The sequence below is a fragment of the Sus scrofa genome, chromosome 14, assembly GCF_054392235.1.
Source record: "Sus scrofa isolate SSC_HxYL_T2T_F1_AM1 chromosome 14, Sscrofa_HxYL_maternal_Yorkshire_Landrace_v2.0, whole genome shotgun sequence".
NCBI lineage: Eukaryota > Metazoa > Chordata > Mammalia > Artiodactyla > Suidae > Sus > Sus scrofa.
The window spans coordinates 147913324-147937051 of record NC_139396.1 but is presented as its reverse complement, the minus strand read 5'-3'; the positions used below and the strand labels follow the sequence as shown (position 1 = coordinate 147937051).

The window sequence follows — 23728 nt, the reverse complement described above, 5'->3', positions numbered from 1 at the left end:
ATCAAAGATGACACAAATAGATGGAAAGATATACCATGCTCGTGGAGTGGAAGAGTTACTATTATCAAAATGACTACACTACCTAAGGCAATATACAGATTCAATGCAATCCCTATCAAATTACCAAGGACATTTTTCACAGAACTCGAACAAAACATTTTAAAGTTTGTTTGGAAGCACAAAATAGCCAAAGACATTCTGAAAAAGAAAAATGGAGCTGGAGGAATCAGGCTCCTGGACTTCAGACTATACTACAAAGCAACAGTCCTCAAAACCGTATAGTACTGGCACAAAGACAGAAATATAGATCCGTGGAACAGGATAAAAAGCCCAGAATTAAACCCACACACCTGCAGCCAACCAATCTATGACAAAGGGGACAAGAACATACAATGGAGAAAGGACAGCTTGCTCAATAAGTGGTGCTGGGAAAACCGGACAGCCACATATTAGAACACTCCCTAACACCATATACAAAAATAAACTCCAAATGGATTAAAGACTTAGATATAAGACCAGACACTATCAAACTCTTAGAGGAAAACATAGGCCAAACACTCTCTGACATGAACGACAGCAACATCTTCTCAGATCCACCTCTTAGAGTTTTGACAATAAAAACAAAAATAAACAAATGGGATTTAATTAAACTTAAAAGTTTCTGCACAGCAAAGGAAACCCTAAACAACACAAAAAGACAACCCACAGAATGGGAGAAAATCTTTGCAAGTGAATCGACTAACAAGGGATTAATCTCCAAAATTTATAAACACCTTCTGCAGCTCAATACCAAAAAAACACACAACCCCATCAAAAAATGGGCAGAAGATCTAAACAGACAATTCTCCAAAGAAGACATACAGATGGCCGAGAAACACATGAAAAGATGTTCAACATCACTCATTATTAGAGAAATGCAAGTCAAAACCACTCTGAGGTACCAACTTACACCAGCCAGAACGGCCATCATCAAAAAGTCTACAAACAAGAAGTGCTGGAGAGGGTGTGGAGAAAAAGGAACCCTAGTACACTGTTGCTGGGATTGTAAATTGGTGCAACCACTGTGGAAAGCAGTATGGAGAGTCCTCAGAAAACTAAAAAGAGAACTACCATTTGATCCAGCAATCCCACTCCTGGGCATCTAGCCAGAGAAAACCAGGACTCGAAAAGACACGTGTACTCCAATGTTCATTGCAGCACTATTTACAATAGCCAAAACATGGAAACAACCTAAATGTCCATTGACAGAGGAGTGGATCCAGAAGATGTGGTACATATACACAATGGAATATTACTCAGCCATTAAAAAAACGAAATACCGGCATTGTTAGCAACATGGATGGACCTAGAAATTATCATGCTAAGTGAAGTCAGCCATACAATGAGACACCAACATCCAATGCTTTCACTGACATGTGAAATCTGAAAAAAGGACAGACTGAACTTCTTTGCAGAACAGATGCTGACTCACAGACATTGAAAAACTTATGGTCTCCTGAGGAGACGGTTTGGGGGGTGGGGGGATGTGCTTGGGCTGTGGGATGGAAATCCTGGGAAATCAGATTGTTACGATCATTATACAACTACAGATGTGATAAGTTCATTTGAGTAATAAAAAAAAGTTAAAAAAATTTTTAAAAAACCATCTTCTATATACAAGAAAAAAAACAAAACAAAACAAAACAACAACAGCAAAAAAAGTCTAACATAAATTTTCCACATGTGGACAGAGAACCACATCTCTGTATAAATACAACCTCCCCTGAAAATTGTTCTGTATCTATAAATAAAAGGATGCTAGTTTCAGTTAAAATTCAGGAAATTATTAGAGGCAAAAAAAAAGAAAAAACACGAAAGATGCCAACTTGGCATATTCCTATTCCAAAAATAAAATGAAATAATGCTATCTGAATGTGCTTTGGAAACTCAAAGCACAACAACAACACGTTAGCATCATCAACATGGCAGACAACAACATATTGAGAGAATATTGGCTACTGGACTTCAAATGACAAAGGAGGTAAGAAGAGGAAGAGCTGTATTGATCTGAACCCCTCCAAGCCCATCAAATCTTAGTTATTACTACCAATCCAGAGAAGAAGGAAAAGAGTAAAAGAAAATGAAAAGAGAGGACAGAGAAGGGAAAGGGGGGAAGGCAAAACAACAGGGGAGAAGCAGGTGAAATGGCCAAAAGGATAATGTGGGTTGTTCAGTCTCACCACATACATAACTACCGCCTTACTGAGTCAGAACTGTGATGTCTGGAACAGAGTCCTAGTGTCACTCTCTGATTACAACATCACCATGCTTGGAAGGACAAGACCATATGCTTTAACACAAACCCATAAGGCCAGGCCTAAGCTCGACTCTTCACCTTCACTTGCAACTCATTACAGATCTGCCATCCTTGTACGTATAGAAACATTTTAGGGAACTCTTTGTACTTTTAACTGGACATCCCTTGAAGCATGGAGGCCCATAAATCGACTGTCTTCCCTTTGTGTTCAAATTTACCTCTTTCAAGTTTGAAGACACCCTGTCTCTACTATACTGGAATTTGTTCACCCCACTGGTACCGGTCATGGATAAATATTTATTAATCTCTTTCCTAGCTATAAAACTGTAAGTTAGGCCTTTAAGGATTCAAAAATGACAAGAGCAGAGATTGTAATATAACATGAATTAATGTAAGGAAAGGCAAGGAAGGTTAACAGAGGCTATGAAATCTGACTGTGGCCTAAATCAGCAGTGGTCAAACCTGGCTGGCATTAGAAGTTCCTGTCCTGAAATCTGTATCTTTAAGAACCATCCCAGGTAATTCTGACAGCCAGTTAGAATGGCATTTGGAAAACCCTGGTCTAGCCAACAAAAATATAGAGTAGGCCAATCACAAGCAGTAGAAAAATGGAGAGTAATGAGAATGTCTACTTCTGAGTGAGCTGCTTCCAGAAGATGGCCCAGCAACAGCCTTGGCACAATAAATTTTAACTAAGTTTCAAGAAGAAATTTCAGCTCTTGGAGGCAGATTAACCAGAAGGCCAGGATATGACTTTAATCCTATCACAAACCTGTCTGAGAGAAAGAATGGTAATCACTACCTTGAGGATGAAAAAAGTGACAATTTAGCTAAAAAATCAGACCAAATGAAAGCAACTGTATGAAGAAAATAACTCCATGATGACACCACAAAGGTTTTCCTTGGTCTAATTCCTTCCTTCAAGGCCCCCTATTTAACCCATCCTTATAGGCAACAAAGTAAAATGAAAGTATAACAAAAGAGTAAGAAGACATAACACAGGAATTAAACATCTTCAGGAATGTACCTTTACTAATAAACACTGTATTGTGTCAGTTTTAATTAACAAATTCCTACCAGAATATTTTGGTTTTGCAATTAAAATGGGGCTGTGGGGTAATGCTTGCCAGGGGACACTAAACAAAGAAGAAATTTCCTGTACTGGCTTAATGGAAAAATAAGCCAGAGTCAAAGGGCCTTGAAAACCTAGTTAAATGGTTTTATCACCAAAGGCTGCAGAAATTACTGCTGTGAGCTCAGTTAAGAGACAGTCTTTCATCCTCACCTATAGGCTAGCACAGATCTGGCTTACTGCAGGTGTCCAAAAAAAATCTAAGGTTCCTTGACGCCACTGTCTGAAATGATCTACGGGAGTGATGACTGACAGATCCTTCTAAGAGTCTCCCAGTGTACATGAAGAAACAAACAAACAAAAAGAAAGCTCTTAGAAGTGACCAAGGTATATTTAGTAGTTGTCAAAATATCCACACACTACTTACACCAGAATCACCTGGAGCAACAGTTTAAAGATGCAGCTTCCTAAAAATACCCCATGCCCTCAGAATCACAATCTCTGAGAAGACAGGGATTAGGAATCTGCATTTGTACAAGGGACTCTAAATAATTCTTATGCCCACTACGTGAAAACCACTGTGCCAAGTCTTGGTTAACTAAGTAGATCCTCATTTCCAACATATTTTTAAGAATGCAGCTTTGGAGGGTAGAGAGCCAGTGTTTCCTTTGGCTAGGGTTCATCTATGTGAGCCAAACAAAAGGCTTCTGAGGGATCAAATTAGAGAATATTCGTCTGCAAGTCCAAAAGCAGAGGTTTATCTGTGGATGTGTGGGGTTTTGTTTTTTTGCTTGTTTCCCTTGAGAATGACGACTGCCAGTTAGGCTACAGGAGTTCACGTCAGGACAAGTCCAAGCTGGAGATGCCCCAGACTTCTGTCCAAAACTTATACAGCGGTCATTCTCCCTTTCCCTTCCTCTTATCTCCTGAGCCATGAGCGTGCAAAAAGCCCAGTGTGCTCTATGCTGTTTCCGCTCTCGTGGCGACCACCTCTCCTCGGCCTGGTCCCCACCCGGCTGCAATACCTGCCAGCAGCTTCTCCTTCAGCCGATTCAGCAGCTCGGCTGAAGTGGGCCCTTTGGGCTTGTGCACGGCGAACACGCCGCTCAAGGACAGCAGCTTAGTAGCCATCGTGGGTTTGGAAACCGTGGCTTCGGATCCGGTCCTGGCCACGGCCGCAACCGCCGCGGCTGCAGTTGTCGCCGAGGAGGTGGCGGCCGTTGCTGCAGCGGTTCCTGCACTTTCAGGGACTGGGGTTGTGTCTGTATTCAAAGACGAAGGCGACACCACAGCCACTTCAGCAGTTGCCATATTTTTGCAGCCCAGACCAGTTTTTTATCCTGGAGTCGCACGCTAGTGACGCACCTAGGAGCGCGCCCGACATCCCCAGTCTTTTTCTTGCTGGGAATTGCGCAGCGCGGGGAGAGCGGGGGGTCGCAAGGGCTTGTGGGAACTGTAGTCTCGGCTTTGCCGTGCCGGCCGAGAAGTGTGGAGGTGAAGTAGTTTTTCTCCTGTAATCCTTTGTGCTTCTTAGGTGGGGTTACTTCGGTACCGCAGGTGTGATTTCGCGCTGCCGAACCCGAACATCAAGTCGTTATGTATTTTCGGCGAGAAATCTCTTCACGTTCTCCTTCGCTCCTAGAATTAAGAAGACCCAGCATCCAAGAATAGAAAACTTAAAATGCTGACTTCTGCTGCAGCTTGTGAAGAACTATAGCTCCTATGGTTCACTGCTTCCTTCAGTTTGTTTGCTCTTGAATTCATGGTTTAGAATTAAAATATACCTGAAGGTAAGCTCTATTAGAGCAAAGAACCCGTTTATCTTCACTGCCTCACACATAGTAGGCGCTTAAATAAATACTTGGGAACAGATAGATTCTGAAAGAAGCCAAGTGCTAAATCACGTGGGTTAATTTTGATGCCCTTCATGCATTTCTGTCCACCTCCCAACCCCCACAACTCAAATGTAATTCGTAAGATTTCAAAGGTACTTAGTACTAACGCTTCTGTGGATCGTATCCTTTGCTTATTGCAGTTCATAAAATTAAACTTTACTTTCGATTTGAGAAAGTAAAGATTTTAGAAGTTATTCACTCTTCAACAATATTCCGGTACACTGTTCTGATCCTGGCACAAGGCAAAGTGGAGAAAAATTCTTCGTTTTGCTTCTGCATCAGATAACATTAAATGGTATTATGAGTATTGTGGAACAGATAAGTTTGTCTTCATTTTCCTAAAACTTTCATTACAACCACCCTTTCTCCCGATCGTCCTTTTTCACATTAATATCTAGTATCCTAATAATGCCTCTTAGCTCCTCAGAATTACCAGTTATGGGATCTCATTTGAACCTGCCCCCATTCACTCAACAAGAATAGGAAAGAACAATGCTTTAAATAACAAGAATTATTCCTTCCTATATGTCCATTCTTCCCCACTTTAGTCAGATCATGAGGCTCTCATTGAATTTTTGGGGTGCACAACAATGTAAATGTACTTAATACCACAGAACGGTACACTTAAAAATGGTTGAAATGGGAAATGTTATGTTACGTATATTACATCACAAAAAGAAAGGGGAAGTAACACATTTGTGGGGGAACAGGGGAAAGAGGGGGTGTTTTTTAGGGTAGAAAGCTGAAATTCCTGAAGGAAGCAAAATAACTCTTGTGATCTATTATAAAAATCTAAGCTAGGAGTTCCCATCGTGGCTCAGCAGAAATGAACCTGACTAGCATCCATGAGGACTTGGGTTTGATCCCCAGCCTTACTCTGTGGTTAAAGATCCGACATTGCTGTGAGCTATGGTGTAGGTTGCAGATGTGTCTCAGATCCTGTGTTGCTGCAGCTGTGGTGTGGGCCAGCAGCTACAGCTCCCATTAGACGCTTAGCCTTGGAACCTCCTTATGCCGTGGGTGCGGCCCTAAAAAGACTAAAAAAAAAGTCTGAGCTAACTGAAAACATTATGGAAGAGGTGCCTTGGAGGACAGAAGAGAATTGTTAGAGAATAAAGAGAAACTGAAGATTGACAAGTCTCTTGATTAGTGGATACCTGAGCCTGCTTCAAGATTGTTCATTTTTCAGGAAGGTTGCATGACTTCAGAAGGAGTAGCTACATCCTCAGGAGCAAAGCATCCTTTAGCCTCAATAAAATTGCTGCCCTCTCTTCTTAACACAGAAGCAGAGAGCCAGAGACTTTAAGAGAAAGTTTATAGCAGGCTTGAATGATGACTTGGAGATTAGAGAGCTTTCTCCCAATTGTCCATATATCAGTAAGCTTCCCGAATTCTCTTGTGACTCTAGGATGGGGGGGTGGGGGTGGAGGGAGGGCATAACTCAGGGTGAAAATAATGCTTCTGTTAGAATTTCCCACGAGCCCAGTGCAGAATCAGAGTTTGTTTGTTTGTTTGGTTGGTTGGTTGGTTTTGGCCACACTCTCAGTATTTGGAAATTCCTGGGTCAGGGATTGAACCTGTGCCATAATTATAACCAGAGTTACAGCAGTGACAATGCCAGATCCTTAACCCACTGAGCCAGGAGGGAACTCCCAGAGTTAATTTGACTAAAAGAAAACAGAGAAACAGATTTTTCTTATCTATTTTATTTCTAGGATGCTAGGTCACAGCAAAATTAATTCTCTGCTATCAGATATGTATTCTTGGCATCAGAAGCACCAAGCTCTAATTTTCTGAAGTAACCAACATCTTCCACATGGGGTAAGTCTTGCATTTATGAGTTGTCTTACTTCATATATGTGTGAGTTAGGATTCTTTGGTTGAGAGTGATAGAAATTGATTTGTATCAGCTTTGAACTTATCAAAAGGATTTTTTAAATGGGTTTATCAGAATGTACTGGAATATTTTGCAGACTTGGGAAGTTCTCTCTCTTTATCTCCCTCTCTCCTGCCACATCCACCTATCATACTACTCTCTTGTGTCTTTTTCATTCTTCTTTTTTGCTTCAGACAGACTTTTTTTCTACTCCACATTCCACATTCTTGGTTTAAACCATCCTCTTCTGATCCAATTCCAAAAATATCCTGGATGAAGTCTCTCCTGACCACATACAGAATACAGTGCTCCACTAATTTTATTCCACAACCATAGAACTTCCCTTGCTTACTTTCCTTCTTGAGTTTTCTCTGTGGCGTATTTCATCTGATATACCAAATATTCACTTATTTTGTTTGTCTTATTTCCTCCATCAGAATGTGCACTCCATGAGGAATTTTTATGTTTTATTCATTGCTATATCTCCAGGACCTGGAATAGTGTCAGTTGCAGCACTCAATAAATAGTAGTTGAATGAGGGAATGAATAAACATGGAAACTCTAGCAGAAACCATGTGGATAGAGGGGAATTAGTGCCAGTTCCCAGAAAAGTAGAGAGCTGGACACGTAAAATAATAGTTGTATATTCCAAGTGTAACTTATCCTATGTGGCCAAATGTTTTATCTCATTTTATGAGTATGGGGCTGAAAAGAGAAAATACAATTACCTAATGATGTATAAGACTTCAGCTTTCTAGACCAGTTTCCATGCTGCTCTCAACTACCCTTGTGCCTCCAAGGATTGTTAAATAGCAAGAATCAAAAATTGATGACTTTCAGGTTTTATTCCAAATCTGTCACTGGCTCCCCCATGGTTGCATACCTGGGGCATTTCTCTGGTCCTTTCCATAGGCATATATGCCTGGGAGATACATACATAATGTAGGCATGTGTGCCTGGGAGATACATATGTAACTATTCTTAACAAAGACTTCTCCAGTTGTTCATCTGTGCAACTTTGTATAGGTGACAGAATCATAGAAAATAGTGCTTGGTGAAGACATATAGACCATATAGCCTGAGTCCCTCATTTTAAAATTGAATCACAGGAGTTCCTATTGTGGCTCAGCAGATTAGGAACCCGACTAGTATCCATGAGGATGTAGGTTCAGTCCCTGGTCTTGCTCAGTGGGTTAAGGATCCAGGGTTGCCACAAGCTGCAATGTAGGTTGCAGATACGGTTTGGATCCCATGTTGCTGTGGCTGTGGCTGTGACTGTGGTATAGGCTGGTAGCTGCAGCTCCAATTCGACCACTAGCCTGGGAACTTCCATATGCCACAGGTGTGGCCCTAAAAAATAGAAAAAAATAAATGAAAATAAAATGGAATCAGGAGTTCCCGTCATGGCTCAGTGGTTAACAAATCCGACTAGGAAACGTGAGGTTGTGGGTTTAATCCCTGGCCTCTCTCAGTGGGTTAAGGATCTGGCGTTGCCATGAGCTGTGGTGTAGGTCGCAGATGTGGCTCGGATCTCGGATCTGGCGTTCCTGTGGCTGTGGTGTAGACCAGCAGCTACAGCTCCAGTTAAACCCTAGCCTGGGAACCTCCATATGCTGTGGGTACGGCCCTAGAAAAGACAAAAAAAGAAAGAAAAAAAAAATGGAATCACAAAAAGATGCTCTTGATCCCCAAGAAAAGAAAGCTGGGGATGCTCAAATCTATACCATGAGTTGATCAAGGCATAGATTTTTAAGGTTTAAAGAAAAGATGGACATGTTTCGTTGCATAAAATATGAGAGCTGAAAATTTCTCAGAAAAACCCCTTCTTTTTATGCATTTGAGAATTTATCCTAATAGGGAAGAAAATGGTAGGATGATTAAAGAAACAAGTAGTTGGTTGCACAGGGAACTCTGCTGTGAACTGAAGTATCCAAAGAAAATATATTGTGGTTTCTTTAGAGGTAAACTTCTAAGAAAGTTTTACTTTGTAAGAGAAAAATGTTTTTAAGGTTTTAATTTTGACCACACATTTTTTTTTCTAAGAAGGAAAAAGCAGTAGCAATAAAATAAATTTTTAATGAGGAAAGTAATTTTTTTAAAGGAAGGGTAGATAATAAAAGATGAATACTAAAAAGTATCACAAATATGTAGAAGTAAAGCCAGAAAAGCCTTATTGAGAACAGGAAAAAAATCCCAAAGACATTAAAAGCAAATAAAGTGGAATTTTTAAAAATCAAGAAGGAGATATATTTACTGCTTGAGGCCAACAGAAAAGTCAAGCAATGCTCCTATTTTGCCTGGGGAATATCAAAGAGAATGATTTGGGCATGAAAGTGAAAGAAGTAAACAATTGTTAAGAGAAGAATGATGTCCAGGAGGGATGAAAAGGGATGAAAAGGGCATCTCTGCACTAATTGAAGTTAGATCTCCTAGTTCAGATGTTACTTCTAGGGGTAGGGGGAGGGTGAAACTGACAGCAGTAATGACTTGAACCTAGCCAGAACCCCGACTGGGACTTGAACCCACAGTTTTTAAATTAAAATCACTCATGAAGTTCCTGTTGTGGCACATCTGAAACGAATCTGACTAGGAACCGTGAGATTTCGGTTTCAATCCCTGGCCTCACTCAGTGGGTTAAGGATCTGGCATTGCCATGAGCTGTGGTATAGGTTGCAGACACAGCTTGGATCCTATGTTGCTGTGGCTGTGGTGCAGGCTGGCAGCTGTAGCTCCGATTGGACCCCTAGCCTGGGAATATCCATATGCCCCTGGTGTGGCCCTACAAAGCAAAAAAAAAAAAAAAAAAAATTAGAATCAGTCACCCAGTGTCTGGACTTACTGAGGTTCAGGTTCTTTGTGCCTCCACGCAGAAGGAATTCAGCAAGAGACAAAGTGATAAGCGGAAATAGATTTATTAAGATAGAATGCTTTTGAGAGATCATAATGGGCAGGCAAGGAGGCTCTGCCCCAAGGATTAGGTGGGCTACAGTTTTATCATCAAGGTGAGTTGTTGTGGGAAAAGCTCCTCCTCGGTATCCAGTAAGAGAGTATTTGAGGTCAAATTAGGACTGTCATGGTGCTTATTCAAATCAGCAGAAGGGTGGTCTTTAAACTCCTGCCCTTGGCCTGAACCTGAATGCAGTCCTCACCCCATCTCCCACCTAGTGACCTGAGTGAGGCATCTCTGGAGCCTCCACTAGTCAAGCAAGCCTGTCTTGTTCTGGTGGCTTTCTTGAGCAATTATTAGCTTACAGTGATCTCCCAGAGTTCCCTAGGTTTTCCTCTCTATCTTATGGTCCCTTATTGGGACCACAACTAACTAACTCTCCTACTCCATCCCTATCAAGGGGAGATATGAGAACTTGCTAAAGGGATTGTTTAAGGGAACAAACTGTTGCTGAACATGTATGCTATGTGCTGGTGCTTTACATTTTCCTGGAATTTCTATAGTAACTCTCAATTTAGACTTGTGGATAAAAGAAATGTAGGCTGGGTGCCAGAACTTCACTACAAGGGAGTTGTTGTTGTTGTTGTTGTTATATCAACATCATCTCTATTTACAGATGAGGAAAATTAAACTAAATGAGGTTAGGTAATTTCAATAAGGGTATTAGCTAGCATAAAGTGGATATATTGGGGGTCCCCAAGACCAACCTTAGACTAGATTTGTTAGAAGGATGAACAGAGTTCAGAAAAGCTATAATACTCATGGTTGTGGTTTATTATAGCAAAAGGATACAGATTAAAATAAGCGGAAAAAAAGGCACTTGGGATGAAGGCACCACGAGAAACCAGGTCCAAGCTTCCAGTCATTCTCTCCTTTTGCATTCTCAAGAACAGCTCTTAATTTTCCCATCAATGGACTGCGAGAATATGTGTCAAATCTTGCCAGTCAGGGAAGCTCACCTGAGCCTTGGTGTCCAGGGTTTTTATTGGAGATCAATTACATAGGCATGCAGTGCCTGCCCCTATGACTGACCTGAGCTACTTAGTCTCTGACCTTCCTGAGGTCAGACTAATTCAGTGTAGCCCAAGGCCTGAGGCATATTGAAGCATTCTTATCAGGCCAGATTTGCCAAGGGTTCAGAGGTTATCTGCCAGTAGCCAGTGGAGGGCTAGTCTTCACTTTGGAATGCTCAAAATTCACACATTAACTCTAACTCTAACCCATGTGTAACTCATCAAGAGCAATCCTGAGAAGTATTACTGCCAAGCAAAGATGAAAGGAAATTGAGGCTCAGAAAGATTAAGCAGCTTGCTGAAGGTCCAACAACTAATAAGTGGCAGTTAGATTTAGTAGAATTCAGGCTTGCCTGACTCTAAAATCCATAATCTTAACCAGTGCTCAGTAACTTCTGATGAGAATGGGTAAGTGAGAGACAAGCTGAATTTAAATAAATGTTTACAGAGTTGAATACTAAGTCCTGGAATGTAGATGCTAAAAAACAATTTTCAAGGGCAAATCATAGAAAACATGATTTAGAATTAACGTAAATGAAAAAAATGGGGGTATTTCACTCTACATTGAGCCTTACATGAGAACATTACATACTTTATATGAATATTAAATGGCAGAACAGCTATTGTAATCTTGGAAGCAGTAACAGAATTATTGTGTCTAGAATAAGAGAGGTGTTGTCAGGTCCTGGTAACGTGGCTGACTCTAGGCAATACGTCATATTCCAGATCATCCCCTGTCTCAAAAGTCTCGTGCCCTTCATTCCTCAGTTCAGAAACAAGGCAATCTGATGATCTATCCTTGTGAAGGTATGATGTTGAGTGAAATAAAACTACCACTGTGCTGGTCCAAACATTTGAATATTGGCAATTTCTATCTAATAGTAGTACTTGATAATAGTTTAACGTGTCATTTCTTTAGAGGTCTTTGCATTTCAATGGCAGAATCCAGGTTCAGGTCAGGAAAGGCAGATATTTGTGAACATGGAAACATTCTGATGTTTGCCAGATTACACATACCCAACCTACATTTGCTGACAGTTTGTTCTATTAAGTTATACCAATATCTCTTGATGGCATTGTCAACTCATGTCCATTCGAATAAATTAATGTCCCCTTCTCAGCTGACTCATTTGGCAGTAAAAGCTAGTTCACTTGCCAATGTAATAGCTGGCTCAACTGATCTATCAAAAAAGCACATTTTCACAGTAATAAGCCAAAAGGAGCAGTATGCCCTCCCGCACCCAACGTAGTAGTTCATATTAAACAAATATGAGAAATTTCAAGGGCAAAGATATGGAAAAGAGGAGACATGAAGCAGAAAGACCTGAGATGATAGAGATATTTTACAATGTATAAAATAGGGGCATTTGACATTTTGTGCTTTTAGGTCTATAAAGAGATGCCTGTAATTGCTCCTGAGCTCTCAGAATATTCACTCAAAGGGCACAATTGATTCTGTACAATGTACATAATGTCATCAAGGTACATTCAGGATATATAATAAGTTCTCAAATTCATATACACAAATATAACTATTATTTTTTTAATTAAAAGACAAAAATATAAATATTTATATTTTAATGTAAATTAAATGTGATTATTTATAGCAGGTAAATTACAAATACAATAGAACGGTTTACTCTGGAACCAGTCAGATGTTGTCTTTTAACACTGCCAAAGAGACACAGTAGATCTGATTGTTTTTATGTTATTTAACATTCATTTGTACAACACATGTTTATTATGCACTTGTTCTGTGAGAGGGGCAGGTAATAACTTTCATATTGACCACTGCTGCAAATAAAGTCATTTACACACAGCTTGGAGAAAGTGTTATCAGTATGTTTTTAAGTAGGCTCTGAGGATTTGGAATATTTAAAACCATTCAGTATTCATATTCCAAAGATAATGTACACGTTGTCTTCATCGATTAATCTATGCTATCATAAACTGGGGAAACGTCATTCTGTGACTTCGGTTTTCTTTAAACGTTTAATAATGTGCTCCACTTGAGGAAGGGTTTAAGGCTGGATTCAGAGACAGAGGTGATGGATGTTTCCCATTACCAGGGTGAATGAAAAGCCTCTTATTTAGCCTGGACTATGCCTAGAGGCTAGCAGAGGAAGAAAGCTCTGCCCCCTGTCATTTGTTATCTCAAAACTCCTGAAGACCTCAACCTTTCCTATTACTACTTAATTGAATTTAGAAAATGACGATCTTCCTTTTAAATATTTTATAGGTTTTTAAATGCAAGATTGATTTTTTTTTTTTTTTGACCTAGAGAAGATTTGGATATGTTCTTCCTAACCTGTGAGTTAGTATCTGTTTCCCAAATTGGGAAGATCGGAATGTTTCGGTTGAGTTAGAAAATAAAAGTATGTTCTCATATTTTGGAGCCAAGGCATAGCTGCATAATTTTCTTGTTTTTGTGGATATACCTTGGCTCCAAAACTTTCTTGATGCTTGTGATTAGCCTTAAGTTAGGGAAAGCCATTTGGGAAAAAGCCACGTTAGGGTATGCAATCCCCAAATCATTTTTTACTATTTCACATTGACTCACATATATTTTATGATACACTTGCCATTGTGAAATACAATTTGTATTATACAGCAAGACAAGAAATATTTAAACATGAAAAACTTTTCTCTGCCATTTGGCCTCCTTCCTCCCCTCCGCTGTGCAGTATGTATCTGCATAGCTGCATTATGCATCCGCCCAACCTTCCCAATGGCAGAAATAACTGCTCAACCATGAAGAGCAACATTCTTCTAACACCATCAAGACAAGTGCTTAGAAGATAACATTCCTTCATAATCTTGTAAGGGGCTGCGTTGACCCATGACCACTGGATTGTGTAAACTGTCAATAATACCTCATCTTGTGTTCAGCCCTCTGTCTCAAAAACTATGCCTTGACCCCTAACCAGTGGAACAGTTCTTGGCGCTTTCTGAGAGGCTGTTCCTGGGGTTATGATCCTCAATTTGGCTCAAATAAACTTTTCCATTTCTTTCTTAGATCAACTGATTGTCTTTTGTTGATGTTACCCTATAGACTCTATAATAGGAATCTCAAGAATAAGTTCTGACCTGCACCCCACATGTAAATCCATAATGAATACAATTTTTTCTTTTCTTTTTTTTCTATTCTAACTCTTCTACTTTGGATAAGCTCTTTTCACCATGAATATTCTAGTCTTTCCCCCCAGAAATAAAATTTATGTCTACCTCACAGAGTTTCTGAAAGTGTCACCAACAAAGTCCAGTGGGGTCCCGGGGCTGGAGTAGGGGAGAGAGAATAAAATGGAATCTAGGTGATAAGATAAGGCTTAACCTCTTTTGTGCTTAGTCTAGTTTCACTTGCCTACAGAGGGCTGCGCACAGAGGCCTTGCACCTAAAAAGTGGGATTTGCATTCTTAGCACAGAACCACTGCACCTGGCCGCACAACTTGATGGGCTGTGTGCAGAAGCATTGCCTCCGACACCTCAATTTACCATGGCAGCAGCATGCTGCACCTGGCACTCGCAACACACCTGCACCTAGCCACGAGGCTCTACCCATTCCTCCACAGATGAGATCCCTGTAAAGCAGCCCTGCCCTTGGCCTGTCAGGAAAGCGTGCACTCTAGAGCACAAATGAAGCTTTCCTTTGCTTTTTTTTTCTTTTTTCTTTCTTTCTTTCTTTTGTTTTTTTTTTTTTTTTTTTTTTTTTTTGGCTTTTTTTTCTGAGCCAAACTTGGTCTCAGACAGAAGATTTCTTGGGGACAGACTTGGGAGTATCCGTAACAAAAGAAAACAATTTTCTTTCAGCTTAGTTAAGATCATACTCAAAGTTAATGTTGCTGGTCTTTGCTGGTCTTTCATCTGTTTCTTAAACTGTAACGTAGGAACTTCACATTTATGTTGGGTTTGTGAATTAACCGTGACATCTCAGCCAGTGGTTGAACTGACTGATTTTAGCCTATCCTGCTGAAAGTTATATCGCCCCTGTAAGAGAGGAAAAAATGTTCTTTGACCGTCTTAGGGTTCCCCTGGCTAGGTCCGAAAATTAAACTGTTAAAGGCAGATTAACAGGAGAAAAGCCTACAAATTTTATTGAATTATTGCATGTACATGGGAGCCTTCAAAAGAAGTGACCAGAGCGGGAAGCTTTTATACCTTTTAGAAAAAGAACATTTGTGAAAAATTGACAAGACAGAGGGCCTTGGGCTGGGAGTGGTAAATGGTGAAGAAGTAACTAGTAAAGGTTAGTGTAACGAGGTTTATTTGTACAGGTTTCTAGGCCCCAGATTCTTGGCTCTGGTGATAATAATGTCTTCCTTCCTCTTGGTACCGGGAAGGTACCTTTCATGTGGGAGATTTATCTCCTGCTCTCAGGGAAGGCCAAGGGGGAAGGTCAGAGTGACCGTCTTGCTTCTGCAGTTTTCTCAGATCCCTTCAGCTTAAGACCTAAAATATGCCAATGTGCCGTGTTTTGGGGTGGTGTGGCCTGTATTCTATCACCCCCAAGAAATTTATCTCTGATCATAAATAACTATTGCAAGGGAACCTCTCTCTTTCTGTCTCATATATATAGTTTTGAGAGTAATATTGAGATCCTGCTGTCTATATTACAAAATAAATATTCCATATTTTATCAGAAAGCGGGGGTACTTATGGTTTCGTAAAGCTGCCAGTCTGTGTAATTTATCACATAGATGAGCAAACCCATATATGAAATTTTAACCTTGATTCAGTTGAGAGTTTAAAACGAGCCAGCTGGTTTTATTAAACATATGTATCTAATATTTACACGTTTATGTGTATAAATTCTATTTTCTGATTACGATGCAGGTATATTTCGTTCACACTCCAGCATGTAACAGATAGGGATGCCAGGCAAGGATTTTTAGACATGGTGTCATTTTCTTGAGAAATCTTTTCCTTCCTGATAAATGGTTTTGAAAGCAGCTATGTGGCCTTCTTCTTTCCTCATCTCCCCCACCTCACAGAGTTTGTCAGTGCACCTTTATAACCTGCCTGAAGAGAATTATAATCTGCAGTGTGACTTTGCCAGCCATTAATCTTCCTCCCATTTTAGGGTCTGAAAGGAGAAATCCCTAGAGCATGTTTTCCCCTGGCCTCCGAGTCATCCTGTTTGCTTCTTTAGTCACAGATAAAAGAGCAGTCTTGAGCTCTCACAGCTGGTCTCTGGGGGCAGAGCCAGCCACACAGCTTGATTCCTCGGGTTTTTCCATGAAGGAGTCATGCTTGTCACCAACCGGCAGAAAATCAACCCTATCAGCTGCAGTTACGGTGTCACTATAAGCAGAAGATGTTTTCATGGTCAGGACATAGCTCTGAAAATAAGGAAATGACACATGCAATTGAAATCTTAAATATATTATCATTCAGGGTGTGGGGGAAGATTCCTTTTAAAAGCTTTCATAAAATAACATTTTCTGCCAGCAGCAGCATTTTATCACCAGATGCAATAACCGGCTCCTTAAATGCATGTCTTCCCTTAGAAGTCATGAATAAGCCAATTCTGATTCCCAGGTACATAAATTGTCCAAGATGTCTCTTCCAAGCACCAAATTATATGTCTATCTTCTGCCCACAGGAGAGCCCTGAGATTATCGTCTAGCCTTCTATTATTCACTGAAATGCTGCCCCAAGATAGGGGAAAGAGCACAACTCTCAATCAACACAGTGTGTAAATCACACCACTTAAAAGCCTCTTCAACGTCTGTCACTAAGTCCCATGATCAAAATTACTGGAAGGTTCACTGATAGGTCCACACTTAATTCCTTTTTCACCAAGCACTATGAATTAAAACTCAGAAGAAACTTTACCTCATGGGTCACCGGTCACTAATTGTTTCATTTAACATTCCCCAAGCACCTCCTGAAAACTCCCTTTGTTCCAGGCAGCAAGCCAGAGGAGCTGGGGAGTGGGGGGTGGGCAGATGTGCTCCCTCAAGTGGTCCATTGCTCCCTAATCCCACAGAAACAGGTCCAGTGAGCAGTTAGCAGTCTATCAGCTCAGGAAGGAGAAAAGATTGATTCTGGGTGTCCTAGTGGCGTTTCCGGAAAAATCATATTGAGAGCTTGCTAACAGGACGTAAATTTGACCTATTTATATTCAGAATGACCTAAACCAGTGCTTCTCAAACTGTGGTGAAGAACCAGTTTTTTAACGGCCCAATCCATGTAGACTGTCTTGTAAAATACTAGAAAAAGTAAATTAAAAAAAAATGAATATGATGCCACGTGGCTCATTATTATTTTATATTATTATAATTATTATGTTATTGTATTATACAATTATCGTTATTACTCTGTCAAATTGCTATAAAAGTTTCTAAACACTTTCAGTTTCTGTATTTAGCTCATCACAGACAATACATAGGTTACCTACTAGTGCTGGCCTGTTAATCAGGCTTAAAGTGGCAGTGATCTAAATCATAGCCTTTGTGCTTTATATATCCTTATATGTTTTAAGTATGTGCTTTTATGAATTATAATCCAACTGAGACATAAACTTTTTTTTTAGTATAGTTGATATACAATGCAGTGCCAGTTTCTGCTGTACAGCAAAGTGACTCAGCTGAGACAGAAACATTTTCAGAGAAACCTCAAAAGAGGAGCCATCCCTTGTGAATGCAGTGGCAAATATCCTCCAACTTAGAGCTTATCTTGTCCTTTTTAGTAACGGAATATTATTGTGGAATAAACATTGGCTTTGAATCCTAAATCTGTCATTTTCTAGCTGTGTGACCTCTAACAAGTTAACTGACCACTCTGAGCTTCTGTCTGTAAAATGGGGTAGTCAAATGACTTCCTCTCAAGATTGTTATGAAGATTAAATATAACAATGGATAAGATGCGTTGGGAATGAAGGAAGCAAAGGTGCAATAAGTGGAGCTGTCGTCATTGTAAATGGTAGCTCACTAAACTGGGAGCTCCTGGGAGGCAGGTTGGAAGAAAAAGCACATCTCTTGATATATACCCCAGCTTCTAGTTCAATATCCAGCAATAAATGCTTCTGGGTGTTAATAGAAAGGGAAGGAAAAGGGGAATGAGTACAAAAGAAAGAAGGAAGGCAAGAAAAAGAAGGCGAAGGAGGAAGGCAGTGATAGCAGTGGTAAGTCAAAGATTTTCTCCATTTAATGAGTTTCAGAAAGTGCTTCATTATAACTTACAGAAATTGGGATGGATGAAACGTAAATTCCTTGGTTAGCTGCCAATGAGGGTTCAAAGTAGGGTCACTGTCTTTCATCTGGCATTGGACACCCCTCGGGCTAATCCGCATGCAGTCATGGAACAATCTATCAGTGCTTGGTACTTATGGAGCAAGGGACCTAGCATCTTGGTGGGCATACAGCATGTGAAGTTGAGTGACCTTGGGACACACCTGTTTAATTGGGGGAGGGAACCATTATATAATTTGATATCATCTTATATAACTTGTTATCAGCTTGAGAATTAGAAATTGTTCATAGCCTCAAAAATAGGCAAACTTAGCAGTTTTGATGAACAAGTAAAAAGAAAGTGTGTCAGTGGTTTCTAATGTATAACTGAAGTTGGGTATCATTACTCAGAAGGTCGATCTAGTGGAGCAGAGCTTGCTTTGCAGGGGGAAGTGGCAATGTAGCCTAAGTGAGGTTATTTATAACTTGACACTGTTCAAGATTGCTGATGGAAGCTGCAAAATACTATTTCTTTTTGCAGATGACGTCAGTTATTTCGGTGTGTGTTCTTGGAACACGGTCTTTTCTAAAAGGTTGTTAACTGGCCTCAGCTGTGATAGGAAATGATATTGGTCTTTGGCCTTTTGCGGTTACAGTAATAAAACCTATAATTGGGTATTAGTGTTCAATGATTCATTTTAAGACTACAGCCTTTGCTGTGCTCTTCTTTTGTAGGGAAGAGTTACCATTGGAGAAATTACATTTTGTTCTTCCAAAGAAAGCCTCACCATTTTCAATATCCCCTACAAATATGTAAGAAAATATTCTTTTTCTTGCACTTACAAGAAAAGCTTTTCTGTGATGGTTTTAAGTACTTAACTTGGTACTTCCAGTTCAAGAAAGATTTTAGTTTTTACTGAGGCTTACGTAAAATATTCACCTGTCAGCAATACTTGAATGCCTTATACTCTGAGAATACTTAGTATGATAATTACTTCTCTGGATAGAATTGACAATGGCTGCTTTTTTCTGAAGTAATTCTCTTTTGTTTCTAAGGATGAGTAAAAGAAAATATACCAGGGCACTAAGGAATCAGTCTCTGTTCCTACAAGGAATTCTAATTTTCTGTTCTTTTTTATATATTGTAGTTGATTTACAGTGTTGTATTAGTTTCAAAGTACAGCAAAGTAATTCAGCTATACATACACATACAAAAACGTACCCACATAAATACATATATGATATACATATGTGTATTTTTCTTTTACAGATTCTTTTCCCTTATAGATTACTACAAAATATTGAGTATAATTCCCTGCACTATACAGTAGATCCTTGTTGATTATATATTTTATATGTAATAGTGTGTATATGTTAATCTCAAACTCCTAATTTATCCCTTCCCCCTTCCCCCTGTGGTAATCATAAGTTTTTTTTTCTTCTATGTCTGTGGTCTGCTTTTTTGTAAATAAGTTGATTTATATCATTTTTTAGGAGGCATTCTGATTATCATCATGTTGGGTTTAGGAAATTCTTTGGTTTCCTTTAACTTTGATGGTTAACAAATTAATTCTCCAATTGGATAAATCCTTCTAAACTAAATCCAACAATGTAAGTTCTAGAAGCAGATAAACCAAAAGGTCTTTAATAAAGGCCTTTTCCCCTTCAATGCATTAAACATTTGTGAGCTTCAGAATTCTATGTTTATAATTAGTCATGTACAGTATTATGTCTCATCTCGAATATCTGCATAGTTCAGCCTATTATGACAAGATAGCAGGCAGAACCTGACATTAGAAGAATCAGACCGCCCAGGGGAAAAAGAATGAAATATATTTTATAGTCCTTTGATTTCCTCCTAACTCAGTGGGGCTTTCATTCCTGGTTTAAATTTATAAGATTTATGATCATTCTACTTGCAATAAAAATATGCTCATTTTTCAAGTAGTAGGACTCTAATTAAGAATTGAGGAAGAAATTACTGTAACACAATGGAATGTAGAGCTTTAAGAGCTTTCAAAAATTACCAATATAAACAACGGGTTATTTAGGGCTGATGATGGATCTTCTTTTATTCTAGCAAGATATGAGAGAAAAATGATCTCTATAGTTTTCATCCTTTGTTAGGGATAAATAAAGATGGAGGTTAGGACCTGTTCTGGCATGTGTACACACCAGTCATGACAAGAGTCATGTATGGAAAATCTTGGAGCAGAATTTGGCTCGGTATTACAACTGTGATGAGCCCCAGCTGGGTCCCTTAAATCGCCTAAGGGAGCAATGTCCTATGTTTAACACTATCTGCAGTGTTTTAATGATATCTGGAGACACCCAGATCACATCCTCTAGATGTGGCTCCAGTGATCCTCTCTGGATTTGGTCCTGATTTAAGCTTTTGAAACTGAGACACAGTCAAGAAGATTTCACAGTATTCATCAGAAGATCCAAACTATTTCTCCCTTCCTCTCTGTTTCACTGTTCCTATAGGCTAAAATACCATAAAGATTATATTTTCATACATTTTATTTTATTTTATTAATTTATTTTTAAATTACTCAATAATTTATTACATTTATAGTTGTACAGTGATCATCACAATTTGATTTTATAGGATTTCCCTCCCATACCCCCAGCACATCCCCCCACCCTCCAAACTGTCTCCTTTGGAAACCATAAGTTTTTCAAAGTCTGTGAGTTAGTATCTGTTCTGCAAAGAAATTCATTGTGTCCTTTTTTCAGTTTCCACATGTAAGCGATAGCATTTGATGTTGGTGTCTCATTGAATGGCTGACTTCACTTAGCATGATCATTTCTAGGTCCATCCATGTTGCTAACAATGCCGGTATTTTGTTCTTTTTAATGGCTGAGTAATATTCCATTGTGTATATGTACCACATCTTCTGGATCCACTCCTCTGTCAGTGGACATTTAGGTTGTTTCCATGTTTTGGCTATTGTAAATAGTGCTGCAATGAACATTGGAGTACACGTGTCTTTTCGAGTCCTGGTTTTCTCTGGCTAGATGCCCAGGAGTGGGATTGCTGGATCAAATGGTAGTTCTCTTTTTAGTTTTCTGAGGACTCTCCATACTGCTTTCCACAGTGGTTGCACCAATTTACAATCCCAGCAACAGCGTACTAGGGTTCCTTTTTCTCCACACCCTCTCCAGCACATATTGTTTGTAGACTTTTTGATGATGGCCATTCTGGCTGGTGTCAGGTGGTACCTCAGAGTGGTTTTGATTTTCATTTCTCTAATAATGAGTGATGTTGAACATCTTTTCATGTGTTTCTCGGCCATCTGTATGTCTTCTTTGGAGAATTGTCTGTTTAGATCTTCTGCCCGTTTTTTGATGGGGTTGTGTGTTTTTTTGGTATTGAGCTATAGGAGGTGTTTATAAATTTTGGAGATTAATCCCTTGTTAGTCGATTTATTTGCAAAGATTTTCTCCCATTCTGTGGGTTGTCTTTTCGTGTTGTTTAGGGTTTCCTTTGCTGTGCAGAAACTTTTAAGTTTAATTAAATCCCATTTGTTTATTTTTGTTTTTGCTGTCATTACTCTAAGAGGTGGATGTGAGAAGATGTTGCTGTCATCATTTTATTCCTTTATAATCTCTGCATACAAGGCCCTGGGAGAATGGTGAGGTTGCAGGCATTTGGGCTTCTCTCCAATGCTGACAGCTTCACATCCCTGGGGTTTTAGGGGCTACTACCCTCTTATGCCCCCTCATTCCCTAGCAGACTTTTCTTTGGATTCTCATTTATACTAAGGTTCACATAACTGACAGCAACCTGAAGTAATAGACTAAAGTAACCCAGAGTGCATGTCAGAATCACATGGGGAGTAAAGTTGCACAAGGTTTGGTACTATTCCAGGCTTAGTGAATCAGAATCACTAGGAATGGGAACTAGGAATTTTTATTTTGTAAGAGCCCATAAACATTCCTGATTAAGAAATACTGGCCTTCCATTGGCTCTGCCTTTTAATAGGTTCAAAACCTGCAACTAAAGCGGCTATGATCAACTGAAGAATTTTAAGCAGTTGTGGAAATTAACTGCAGAATGCCAAGAATTCCCAGGATGTAATGGGTGGAGGGCTTTGGCTCTAAATTCCTTGCCTGTAAAAACTATATATATATATATTTTTTTTTAAACAATAAAAATTTTTAATAAAGTTTTCTTTCTGACGAAAAGCTGTATATTCCTTACACGAAATATGAAAAAATATATAAAGAAGAAAATAAAAACTATATTCATAAGATATAAACTGTTAACATTTTGGCTTATTTCCTTCTATAGGCAATTTTTTTTTATTTTGCTTTTTATGAAATTGGCCTTATCTTTTTCATAGTGTTTCCTGACAGGAAACAGTCATTTCATTTGATAAATGTAGGATAGATTTCTGATTCCTAGCCCCATCCCCATCTCTCTATTTCACGCACACACACACACACAGAGTGCCTAACATACTGCCTCTAGTATTTTATGTACTCAGTAAATACATGCAGACTGAATGAATTCAGTGACCTGGTTTTGGACTTTTTCCTGGGCAGTCACAGAAACATAGTAACAAATTATAATGATTTCTGAAGCTTTCTCAATGAGCTTCAAAAGATAGTAATTTTTTTAGGATGATTGTGTAAAAAGTGTGAAATAGAATTATTAAATACATTTTGAGCAGCTCTTTGCTCTTTCAGAATAACTCAATGGAAATATTTATATTTGAAAAAAATCTGTCTCCTGAGAAATACGGCTTCTGCTCCTATCTTGATTTCTTCCAAAAAGTATCACTTGCAATGCCCTACAGCAGCTGCAACAGTCAGAATTAGGCTTGGTTGCATACATTGGTAATCCCCAATAATAGTGGTTTAAGCAAGAAAAAGGTCCAAGGATAGATACTCCAGTGCTGGCATGGTGGTTTCCATGGTCAGACAGAGACTAAAGTTCCCTCTTTCTTTCTACTCTGCCGTCTTTGTCAGTGGCTTCCATGCTGAAAGTCTAATACAGTCAAATATCAAATATGCCTATTGGAGTACACCTTTTACTCCTACACTCCAGGCAAGTAAAGGGAGGAAAGAGGGAAGGGAAAAGAAAGAGCATCTTGGCTGAGTTAGTGCCCTTTAGGAAGCAGTCCCAGAAGAAACAACCATCAGTTTCTGTTTACATCTCAGTTGAGCCCTATTTTCAAAAGAAACTGCAAAGTATGCTCAGGTGCTGCTAAGAATATAATCGGGTTTCTGTTAATAAGAAAAAGACAACAGATACTAGCAGTCTCTATTCTTCACAGTGTAGCCTCTTATGTCATTTAACAGTTATGATGCTTTTGGCTACAAATAAAAATATCTAATAATAAGTGGCGTAAACATTAAGTTTTATCCTACAAACTAGGTCAGGGTGGTTGAAGGTTGGTTCCAAAGTTCAAGGATGTTGTCAAGGCCCAGGGATCTTCCATCTTTCTGCC

General features: G+C 39.3%; 1 protein-coding gene and 1 long non-coding RNA gene across 30 annotated transcripts in view; one reads left to right on the top strand and one right to left on the bottom strand.

The window, feature by feature from the left end:
- The window catches only part of TRUB1 (TruB pseudouridine synthase family member 1), a 70043-nt gene extending 65333 nt beyond the window's left edge, over positions 1–4710 (bottom strand). For all 26 annotated transcript variants that reach the window (XR_014826328.1, XR_014826322.1, XR_014826315.1 and 23 more), the window contains exon 1: positions 4394–4710. Coding sequence is in view for 7 of the 26 variants with exons in the window: in XM_001929396.6 (XP_001929431.1) it covers positions 4394–4679 (286 nt within the window). In the remaining 19 variants the exon portion in view is untranslated. The remainder of the gene's footprint in view (positions 1–4393) is intronic.
- Positions 4711–4831: 121 nt separating this feature from the next.
- The window catches only part of LOC102160539 (uncharacterized), an 81950-nt gene continuing 63053 nt past the window's right edge, over positions 4832–23728 (top strand). For 3 of the 4 annotated variants that reach the window (XR_014826334.1, XR_014826336.1, XR_307827.4), the window contains exons 1-2: positions 4832–5158; positions 6979–7084. This is a non-coding gene — a long non-coding RNA (uncharacterized LOC102160539). Of the gene's footprint in view, positions 5159–6978; positions 7085–19004; positions 19083–23728 lie in introns of those variants that run through there. The other variant, XR_014826335.1, reaches the window with a different exon arrangement.